This window comes from Solanum stenotomum, chromosome 12 (assembly GCF_019186545.1).
Source record: "Solanum stenotomum isolate F172 chromosome 12, ASM1918654v1, whole genome shotgun sequence".
In the NCBI taxonomy this organism is placed as follows: domain Eukaryota; kingdom Viridiplantae; phylum Streptophyta; class Magnoliopsida; order Solanales; family Solanaceae; genus Solanum; species Solanum stenotomum.
The window spans coordinates 32,551,691-32,562,820 of NC_064293.1; the positions used below are offsets into that span (position 1 = coordinate 32,551,691).

General features: G+C 35.9%; 2 protein-coding genes across 2 annotated transcripts; both read right to left on the reverse strand.

The window, feature by feature from the left end:
• Window positions 1–1,292: 1,292 nt before the first annotated feature.
• LOC125848787 (serine/threonine receptor-like kinase NFP) lies at window positions 1,293–4,022 on the reverse strand. Its single transcript, XM_049528722.1, has one exon. It carries the CDS (start codon window positions 3,366–3,368, stop codon window positions 1,515–1,517), a length of 1,854 nt encoding a protein of 617 aa, XP_049384679.1. The 5' UTR covers window positions 3,369–4,022; the 3' UTR covers window positions 1,293–1,514.
• Window positions 4,023–4,809: 787 nt separating this feature from the next.
• LOC125849136 (pentatricopeptide repeat-containing protein At5g66631) lies at window positions 4,810–7,548 on the reverse strand. The gene has a single exon (XM_049529158.1). The coding sequence runs from the start codon at window positions 7,393–7,395 to the stop codon at window positions 5,440–5,442; it is 1,956 nt and encodes a 651-aa protein (XP_049385115.1). The 5' UTR covers window positions 7,396–7,548; the 3' UTR covers window positions 4,810–5,439.
• Between the last annotated feature and the right edge of the window lie 3,582 nt (window positions 7,549–11,130).

The window sequence follows — 11,130 nt, forward strand, 5'->3', positions numbered from 1 at the left end:
TTAGGTGTAACTAACTTTTCTTCCTAACAAACTAGTTCTATAGAATGTGCTAATGATGTAACTCTTTCACCACATTTAACTATTTTATACACTAAAAGAAATTCATTCTAATATGGCCGTAAAAATACTCCCCATCTAACCATCCTTGTCCTCAAGGATGAAATTAAGGAAACTACTGCAAAAAAGTATGACATCTTCCTAAGTACTATCTAGCATTGCTCCACTTGTTAAGCCGTTGAGAAACAGTCATGCCATTTTTTTTATCAATTCTTCAATCTAAGATGATCTCATGAACTAGAAGAATATGGTCTGAAGAGGAGTGCACAATAGATAGAATGACTGAAGTAGGATGAGAGTCAATCTTCTTCTTTAGCTGGGAAATATGAAAGGTGAGGTGAATCTTGGAATCTGCCGGCAATGCCGATGTGTAATCCACTTTGCAGTAGCCACAATCTGGAAAGGGCCAAAGAATTTAGTGGAGAGCTCCTGAAAAGTCTATTTGTCTAAGATTTAAGGGAAAGTTGTCTGTAAAGCTGGAGTTTTACATAAATCTAATCACCAACATTGTAAGTTTTGTATGTCCTTCCCTTGTTAGCTTGGGACTTCATTTGACTATGAGCCTTAGTCAAACAAGCTTTGTTGGGACTTCATTCTACCTTGAGCCTTAGTCAAACAAGCTTTGAAGGCCCTCAAGGTGGCTTTTCGAGATAACCTGACTCTGATACCACTAATTTGATCCCTTAATATCGGATAAGAAATTGAAAGAGAAACAGAGTTTGCCTAAAGAACAAATAGGAGAATTGTTCTTGAACAGCTCATTCGAGAACTCAAAGACTTTTGAAGAAATTTATAAAGAAAAGGAAGAAAAGAGTTTATTGAGCTGCTAGAATCCAAAATTTGTTTACACTTTCAGAATTAACTCCTACTTATACAAAGAGATTGTTCCCAAAGTTAGTTGTTATTAACTTTCCTTCCTAACAGACTAGTTCTAGAATGTGCTAATCACGTGACTCCTTCACTACATTTAACTACTTTATACCGTACTTCGAATTGAGCTAAAAGAAATTCATTCTAATACGACCGTAACAGAGGTCAAGCTATGTGCACAAAGAGGTAAGTACAAACGGATGCATAAAATTAAAGAACTTGTTTACAAAATAAACATGTACTCGTCTGGATCTTAAATATATAAATATAAATAAGAACGAGTTTGCAGTGTCTTTTCAGAAACTTAATTTTTTCTGTTTTTCTTTTGAGAGGACGAAAGAAATACAGGTCAAATTGCACTCCACTTATTTCAAAGTTGAGAAAAACATCCAATACAAGAATATACTCTAGCAACTAACTTAGCAGCAAGAGAAATACAGGGAAAAGCTGGACAAGATAACTCGAATTTGCAATATATTCTGGAGATCAGCTTGATTATTGTTCCTGTGGCTTTATAATCCAGAATATGTTACAAATTTGAGACGAACTGACAAGTTCTTGAACTATATTTACGCTCCATCTTTAACTCAACGTGCTATTACTGGACTAACAATCTGGACAATCTCCTCAGCTTCACCTGAAGTCCAAGATGGTCCATACATTTCAAAAGATGATTGAGCAAGAAAACAGAGGTTGAAGACAATATCTGTCATCTTAGGCCTCTCTGCTGATTGCTTCGATGTGCATGCTGTCGCCAAGGCAGCCAAGTTTAGAGCATCATCAATAGGGTAAAAGCTCAACTTTGGATCCATCCATTTTCTAAACTTCTCCTCTCTGTTTTCTTCAACTTCCAAGATTCCACTAATTTCTTTGCACATGATCAGAGTCTCATCATTATAATCTTTTGATTCCATTGCTTTCTTCCCTGAAAGCAACTCCAACAGCACAATCCCAAAAGCAAACACGTCAACTTTCAGCATCATTGAGTTGGTGGCATGTCTGGCTGTAGAGAAACCTGCAATTTTGGCTTTAAACCTTGAATCAAGAAGTATGCTACACGTTCGGATGTCCCTGTGAACTATACTAGGTTGAGTATGTTCATGCAGGTATTGCAGAGCATTTGCAACATCCAAGGCTATGTGTAATCTTCGACTCCAACCAAGTGATGCCACTAAGACAGAGGCAGAAGAAGATGATGATGATCCGGGAAACAACCATTGATCCAGTGAGCCATTTTCAGCATATTCATAAACTAAAAAGGAATTACCAAGATCGTCTGATGAAATGCCCATTAGTTTCACTAGATTTGCGTGATGTAGTTTTTGAAGTATTGTCAATTCCTCCGAGGCTTGTTTTGTTTTCTTGACTGCTACAACTTGGTCGTTCATTGTAGCCTTGTACACTGATCCTCCTAACCTGTATCTCTCACTGAGGTCGACAGTTGCCTCCATGATGATCTTCAGGTCATATATTATTGGCTTTCCAATGTAGCCAGAAACTCCAGGAAGAAGCTTATCTTGAATGTTCTTATGGTCCATAATTTCACCTTCTGAGGTTTTCTTGGTATGATAGAGATCAGAAGTTTCAAGAGTAGAAGAGTTATGGGCTAAGTTAGCCCTCCTCTTCTCGTCTAGATGACGCATGTATACCATCAAGCAAAATGAAAAAACTGAAAGCAACCCCATAATACTTAAAACAGTAATGACTATCCATCCATGTTTGGATTTTCTACTGCTTGCAGAAGAGGGGTAAGATTGCAGAATAATAGGAAGTTTTATTGGTATCAAGACAGGAGAATATATTGCAGCAGTGAAATTTCTGTAATTGTTGGCAGCCAGAATGTCAGCTGCAGATGCTCCAAACATATCGCTTACAGGCAACACATCATCCCAAGGCTGCCAAACATAAGTGACCAGGTACTGAAGTCCCTTTTCGAGATCAGAATGTGTGGGGCATTTACAAAACAAAGAAAAAACAGCTTCTGCCCCAATTGTCAAGTTGGTTGGATCTAGTGTTGGATTCATATCTTGCACCACGTGATAATTAGTAAGGTTCTCAAAAGCTCCTATTGAAACTGAATAAAAGCTGTCGCCTTTCCTGATCTGATAGGTGACATTGGAGAAATAATGAGAACTATTGCAGTAGCATTTAACAGGTGCAAGTAAAAGCTGGTCAGGGAATAGCTCGGTATCCTCTGAGGCTAGACCTGTGGCCGTAGCTATACTTAAACGACTGACTTCAAGAAGATCAGATATACTTCCGACATCTAAATAATTTGGTGGACGGGCACGATATGAAATAAAAGTATCACAAGAAAAGGAAGAGTTAAACGAGCATGAAAAGTCTGTGTCTGTGCTAGATGGTTGAGCGGTTATGTTGGAGGACGAAAGTATGAGAAAGAGGAAAAAGTTGTAAAACAAGGAGACAAGAGGAACTACCATTGATGCAAAGCTTAGATAGCAAGACAACAGCTAGTAAGTTATATTTGTTAGCATGAGCAAGAGTGAATTTAGGAATTTATTTAACTTTAATGTGAAAGCTACAAAAATTCTAAAAGTTTGGAAGGATAGGAAAAAAAAGAATATCTAGGAGGCCTTGTCTGTAGCTTTGTCTGTGAGATACCCTCTTGCCTTCTCTGCCTACTCTAAATAATTTAAGCAGCTGTCTCTGTCTTAATGCAACAATGCTTTATAAATTATTCTCAATAAGCAAAAGGAAATCATTTGTATATATAATCCTTACTTTCTCTTGACTATGACATTTCCTTTCAGTTCTTTCCTAGGGAAGCTCCAGCAAATAGATTAATACTAGAACCAAATCTAGACGGCACGGATTCCTTCTTCCTACCAAAGTTCATAAAGTAAACAACAGAGAATAAAAAAGTAGAGATACCGGTGAATTCCCAGAGGTGGTTGTCAATAGTTATATGCTTAACACATGCAAGCGAGCTTGTGTCACTCTCTTATCTTAGGAGAAAGAGACCTAATAAAGTAGGAAAAAATTACAATTGTCAGTTTCATGGAGACAATCCTGGCATACTTTGGCATGAAGAACAATATTTTTCAGGGGATATTTTCCAGAAAATAAGTCATTTTCTAGGGTCTGATTGCCAGGAAAACATTTTTCACACGAGAAGGAAAATGACTTCCCTCACCTTTGCAATTATCTCAACAATCATACTTCATATCATTGATTTAACCAACATTTAGATGTTATTATCAATCTTCAATGTTTAAAAATATAATCAAAACAATTTTATTATGCTAATATAATTATGAATCTTTTATTTTAAAATATCAGAAAATATTTTACACTCTCCACCCAACACCAGAAACGTATTCAGGAAAATGACTTCTGTCATACCAAACACACCCTCGGTGTTGCTAGTTTTATTCTCTTTCAAGACCAGGTGAAGTGTTCTCTCCTTACAACTAAAACGAACAGAGCTGCTTAGTTTTTTTTTTTTTTATGACAAGGAAAACCCGCAGCCGCTACCCTTTGGGTGAGCACAAGGTAAAACCCCCGCTCCTATGCAATAGCTCGCAAACCACATAGGAGAGGTAACCCGCACTAGGCAAGCCCGGTGCGACGAGCTCGACCCAGAAGGCAAACCCCTTGCTTTCGCTGGCAAGGGGTTTCGAACTTGAGACCTCCAAGAGGGAAGTCCCAAGTCCAAACGACTGGGCCACCCCGAAGGGTTAGAGCTGCTTAGTTTTTCCATGATAACAATTTTAAGATTTTCTGAAAACCTATCTTATGTGGAAAGCCTAAGCAAATCCTTAATGACAATGCAAAAATTATAGTTGAAGTCTTAAGAGGCAGAAAATTGAACATCCAATCATGCGTGGACATTGGTCCTGGGATGAACAAGCAAAAATCATAGAGCAGGTGAACAAGCACCAGTTCCACCCTCCCATAAAACACAAATCATGAGTATATCTTGTTTACAAAGAGCACAGATACCACATAGAAGCTAAACCCTAGCAAATGAGTGAACTTGCAATATCACCACCTTATATCAGCAAAACAGCTGCATTGCTGACAACTGCGACATTTACTCAGATGCCAAGTAAAAGTCCAGTTACTCATTCGCAATTTTAAGCAACAATATTACAAAGATCAACACTTCAATTCTGATCAACATAATCAAAATGCTATGGACATGTAACCAGACCTCCTTGATAAGAGTTAAGTTGATGATGTTGACCTGAAATATGGAGGCGGCCATTTGCTAATTTGCAGTAAGTCTCTTTCTCGGATCTATTCTTCATCACACTGTTGGAACTGGAGAAGCATTACAGCTCAATATCCCGATCAGTGACATAGTCCTTCAACTACAAGTTGACTGGAAATTATTGGAATAAATGTTACGGACTCTTGAAGTTGATGATGTCGACCTGAAATATGGAGGAGGCCATTTGCAGTAAGTCTCTTTCTCGGATCTATTCTTCATCACACTGTTGGAACTGGAAAAGCATTACAGCTCTATATCCCGATCAATGACATAGTCTTTCAACTACAAGTTGACTGGAAACTATTGGAATATATGTTACAGACTCTTGAAAGATCAGTAGAGCTCACTGTAAACATATGTCCAGGTGAAGCAAGGGGGAGAGCATCACTTATTTCCTCAGTTCTCTCTTCTACAGAAGCAGCTTCTAGGAGCTTGCCTTCCTTCCAGAGACTCTTGACAAGCAATTGTTTGGTATGAGCATCAGGCAACAACCCAGAGTTCCTCATGTCTTCAAAAACCCTGAGAGCAAGAGCAGCTCTTTCACATTTGCAATAAGCATGTATGAGAACTTTATACATATAAGCGTCAGGCTCTATACCACTCTGCCTGACCATCCCAAAAAGCCTCTGTACAGTTTTTATATCTCTGTGAAGAGCAAAATGGTTCATTAGTCCAGAATATGTTTGTGAATCTGGAACAATTCCTAGTAAACTCATTTCTTCTAGAATATCTAAGGCGTCCGAATTCATTTTACATTTTATCAATGTCCTTAGCAGAGATGAGTACAGAAGCAACTGACTGCTTTTAGATATTGGACCACAGATCGTTTTAATGCTTTTGAAAACCCTAAGGGCGGGATCACCATAACGAGAAATCCCATAGAAATCAATAATTAACCGTATCGTGCTGAATGACAATTGAATGCCCTCTCTTTCAACCTTAGACAGAAGTTGATCAACCAAGTCGACACATCCTTGGCGAGCTAATTTGGTTATCATTCTTGAAATTGTGTATATATCATGAATGAATCTTGGCTGACAAGAAACCCAGCAGAAGAACTGCCAAGCTGTTTCTGCTGACTTGAAGCTCCTGATCATCTTGCACACCAACCTAGTCGTCCAAACTAAATTTGCAGCCTCCAGTGCTGACACCTCCTCAGCGCCCCAGTTCTGCAAAGCATTAGCTAAAGAAGCTGGATCCAACCATGGTTTCAGGTGAGGTTGATCCACAGCATTAGTATTGTTACCGTCAATCTCTTCATCATCACTGTCGTCTTCACTACTGTCCATAGAGTAACCAATCATCTTAATCCTCCCATCCGATAACATGTCCCTTAGCAATTCATTTGTCTCAGCATCATAACCAGCACTCTGCATCTGCTGCAATGACCATAGCATAGCTCGAACAGGCAATATTCCATCACTCCTCATCTGATCAAGCAAGACTTTGACGACATCCAACTGATTGGCAATAGTGAATGCTTCCACTAGAACAGAATACTGCTTTAATGTACGTTTGATCCGAACATGGGGCAACATATGGAAAAGCTCGATGGCTGAATCCAACTTTCTAGTTCTAACAAGATGCTCAATTATAATAGTGTATGTCCTACAATTAGGAAGTGCCCCTTCTTCAATCATCCTACGGAATACCCTCACAGCATCACTATCCTTACCCACCTGAACATATAATCCCATTACAATGTTGTAAGACTCAGTACATGGATGCTTTCGAAGGGTTGTCCTCCACTCGTCCCACACACGGACAACATCATTAAACTCTCTACTAATGGCATACCATCGCATTTGATCCATGTAACTAACACGTGCCGCATTAACGAACTTTCCCGAGTTAATGGCATTGATAAGTGCTTGGAGTTTGGCAGTCTCCCGCGCCTTAGCAAGAATCTTGGCTAATGCATAAAGGGTATTATGTGTATGTGAGAAATGTGGAATCTTTTTAAGACATTCAATCAAATGGAGAGCTGATTCAGGAGAGGGAGCTGATTGAAGTGCCTTAGTGACTACAAAAGAATCCAAAGAAGGATTCTCCAGATAGGTAACAAGATTATCTGAAGAACTAGACCGAAGAGCGAGTCTTATTGAATCGACAAGCCTCGCTCTCTGGAAGTACAAAGCTACCTTGTTCACATTTTGGGTTCCCAAGAAACGGCGAAAATGCAGAGATACATAATTAAATGTGCTGTTTATCTTGTAGAATCGATTTAAGTACATTAAACTTACAGGTAGACAACAACCTACAAGAAGTTTAGGGACTTTAGTAGGAAGGAGATGAGGAGGAGGAGTCAAAACTTCATGTGATAAAAATATCAAACAGTTGGTGTGCAGTCAAAATTTCATGCGACAAAAATATCAAACAGTTGGTGTGCGTGGTTTGCAGAAACAAATAACTTGGCCATTGTTAGATCAACAGAGAGGAAGATAATGGGACTAAGCTCATCATTTAGGGCCAAATTCCAAAGATTCGCGGTGAATTTTCTTTGCTTTGTGAACTATGACTCCCACTTCGTTGAATTATGGAGCCTATGTTCCAGCCTTTTGGGATTTCACGCAATGGGCTTTGGACGCGGATAAAGTGAAATTTGCGTACTTCAAATTGTTTGTCGGTCTAATTCAATTTGTTTATTTAGTTTAGAGTTTTGATCCTAAGGGTGTGTTTGGTACGAGGGAAAATGTTTTCTTTGAAAAATAAGTACATTTTTTATTTATTTTCTCATGTTTGGTTGGTGAGTAGAAAATATTTTTCGAAAAAGATTTTTTGGTGTTTGATTTATGAATAAAAAAATATTTTGAGAAAATATCTTTTATTTTTACTTCGAGTAGAAAATATTTTTTTAATTGAAATTGAAAATATTTTTTAATAATAAACTTAATTTTTTTTTGGGTGGGGTGGAGTGGTGGTGGTGGTGGTGGGGTGAAAAATAAAAATTTGAAATTGAAAGTATTTTTTAGGGAAAAAGGTTTAAAAAAGGGAAACTTACATAAATATACTATAATAAAAAAATATTTACCATTTATAGCAATAACATTTCTTTTTCACTTGATCACTTTTAATAAATTTATAATACAGATTACAAAGAACAATTTATTATTCACATATAATACAAGTTTTATTGATGGATAATACATTTATCATACAATTTAATACACTTATAATACAATGTGTCAACTTCTTACCAAAAAAAGCATAATATATTTTAAAAAACAATTATAATACATATATATCATACATAATTCACTTTTAATACATATTGCATATTTAACATAGTATTGTTATGTATTGCTAAAAATGGTAATAAATAAAAAATATCGCTAAAATTCGTAATTATTTTTTAAAAGACATCCATCCAAGTAATATTTCCTTTGAAATATATCCGAACTTTGACCGAAATTGTTGTAACAATACGAACTTTGGAAAGGACCTTTTACCCCCTGCACTATTTAATAGTGTATTTTAAAGGTATATATATGTCCACGTGGACATCATAAATATTGCATCATTTTAAATAGTAATGTGTCCACGTGGGCACATATATACCTTTAAAATACACTATTAAATAGTGCAGGGGTAAAAGGTCTTCCATAAAGTTTTGTATCGTAACAGCAATTTCGGTCAAAGTTGGAGTATTTTCCAGACCATTTTCTCTATTTTATAAAAACAAACTTTAAATTTATTATTTTTTTGGGGTGTGGGTGGGGGGTAAAAATAAAAATTTAAAATTGAAAGTATTTTTTAAAAACAAACTTTAAATTTTTTTTTTGGGGGGGGGGGGGGTAGGAGGCTGGCGGGGGGTGAAAATAAAATTTTGAAATTGAAATTATTTTTTAAAAAAAAACTTTAAATTTTATTTTTTTTGGGCTGGCGGGAAGGGGGGTCGAGGTGAGGGTGGGTAAACAAATAAAAATTTGAAGTTAAAAAATATTTTTTAAAAGTAAGTTTTAAATTTATTTTTTCATCAAAAAAATTGTAATTTGAATTTGGAGGAAAGTTTTGGAAAATGTTTTCCTTAATTTTTTAAGGGAAGTCATTTTCCTTAAATTTGTGGAAAATGAGTTGATTTGGAAAACATTTTACCCAACCAAACATGATAAAATTGAAAAATGTTTTCCTTCATACCAAACACAATCTAAATTTAAAAAGGTTTGAATCATATCAAAATGTATTTTAAAGAGAAGAAGTCCAAAATAGTCCCTTATCCTTAGTTCACCACATCACGTGCAATAATACAAATTGAATAATGGAAAGGCGAGAGTAAAGGTGAACAAGAAAGTTTCCGATCGCGTTGACTACGTCTTTGCCCTTTGTACACACCGCCCATCGCTCCTATCAATTGAATGATCCGGCGAAGTCAGAGGAAACTCTGGTGGAGGCCCGCAACGATACTGACGTGCAAATCGTTCGTATAGGTCCCTACTACAAGTCGGCAAGCAGATAATGTGCATCACTTCTCGCCTGAATTCTGACTTAGAGACGTTCAGTCATAATCCAGCACACAGTAGCTTCACGCGTTGACTTTCCAACCAAGCGCGAGTGTATCTCAAATACATACGAAACACACTTGGATATAATGTATTTCGGGCTATTCGATACTAGAACATGCTTGTCACAAAGAAAGACTACTTTTTTATTCGCTTGTATGTGCCCCTCTACTCATGCGTGACTGCATAAATTACACATAACTTGATCCTCATGTATCCGGAATACATGTGTATAAGTACGCCATATATCTGGTAATGAAATAAATGTGGTAAACTAAAATAGAGATATATAATTAAACCATAAATTAGTGAGATTTGTATTAATTTTTTAATATAATGGACAAATAAAAATAGACAAAATAATATTAGGAAATGTGAATTTTTTGTACTACATAGACAATCTTATTGTCGAGTTGAAATTAGTTACTAGTACCTATCCCCCCCCCCCCGCTCCCCCTCCAAGGTTTTATGCTACTCTCCATGGGTTTGAATTGTTGTGATTCAATTACTTATATTCAAACTTATTATGCATAATTTAACTTAATTACAAGATTTTCATTAATTTCACATGAACCCATGTTTATGCTTATTTTATGAATGCAAACTATGTTTATGAACTCGTGAATTATGATTATGAATCTATGCATGTTTTAAGAAAGTGATGATTTATGACTAAATGATGTTTTTAAGATAAAGTGTCAATAATTTGTGAAAGGTTTTCTCGTATTTGAAAGGAATCATGATTTAGATGCTTAGATAGGTAAGTGTCTTAATGAGTGAAGTTATGAAATCATGATTTCTAAATGAGCAATTCTAATATGAACTTATGATTGAATTAGTAGTCTTAATTGTTGTCTTTTCAAATATTTTGACTATGGTATGATTATAACTTTATCTATTACATTGAAATTTTACTTAGCACGGAGATGACTTTGAAATGGACCCTCCTGTTAGTAGAGGTTTGATCTTCAAGAGCAATTCATTTGTCCCTAACTACGTACCCTGTAGGATTTGTCTTAGAAAGACATAGCTAATGGATCCACCTAAGCTTATATGGGATCCGACTCCTCTCCATTTTCTACAAGTTCCTATTTGGATTAATGACACATGACATAAGTTAAAATAAATGGCTAAGATTTAATTTCCCAAAGTAAATCTCTAATCATGATTTAACTAATAAATATATTATATATTTAATTTTAATCCTAACAACATATTATCTTGTTCATAAATATACAGGAAAAAAAGTTTTCTTCCTAATTTTTTTTTACCTAGGATGTTAATTTAATTTTATTTTTAAGTTAATATTTTTATTGCATTTTTTCCTTAATTTTTTCTTTTTAACCATTAGCTATTGAAGAGTATTATTTTTCCTATTTAATTTCACTTTTTTTTTATTTCCTCCAAAATGAATATTAGCTATATTTGGCAGCAGTTCAATATTAAAAAGAAAATTTAAAAAGATCCCAT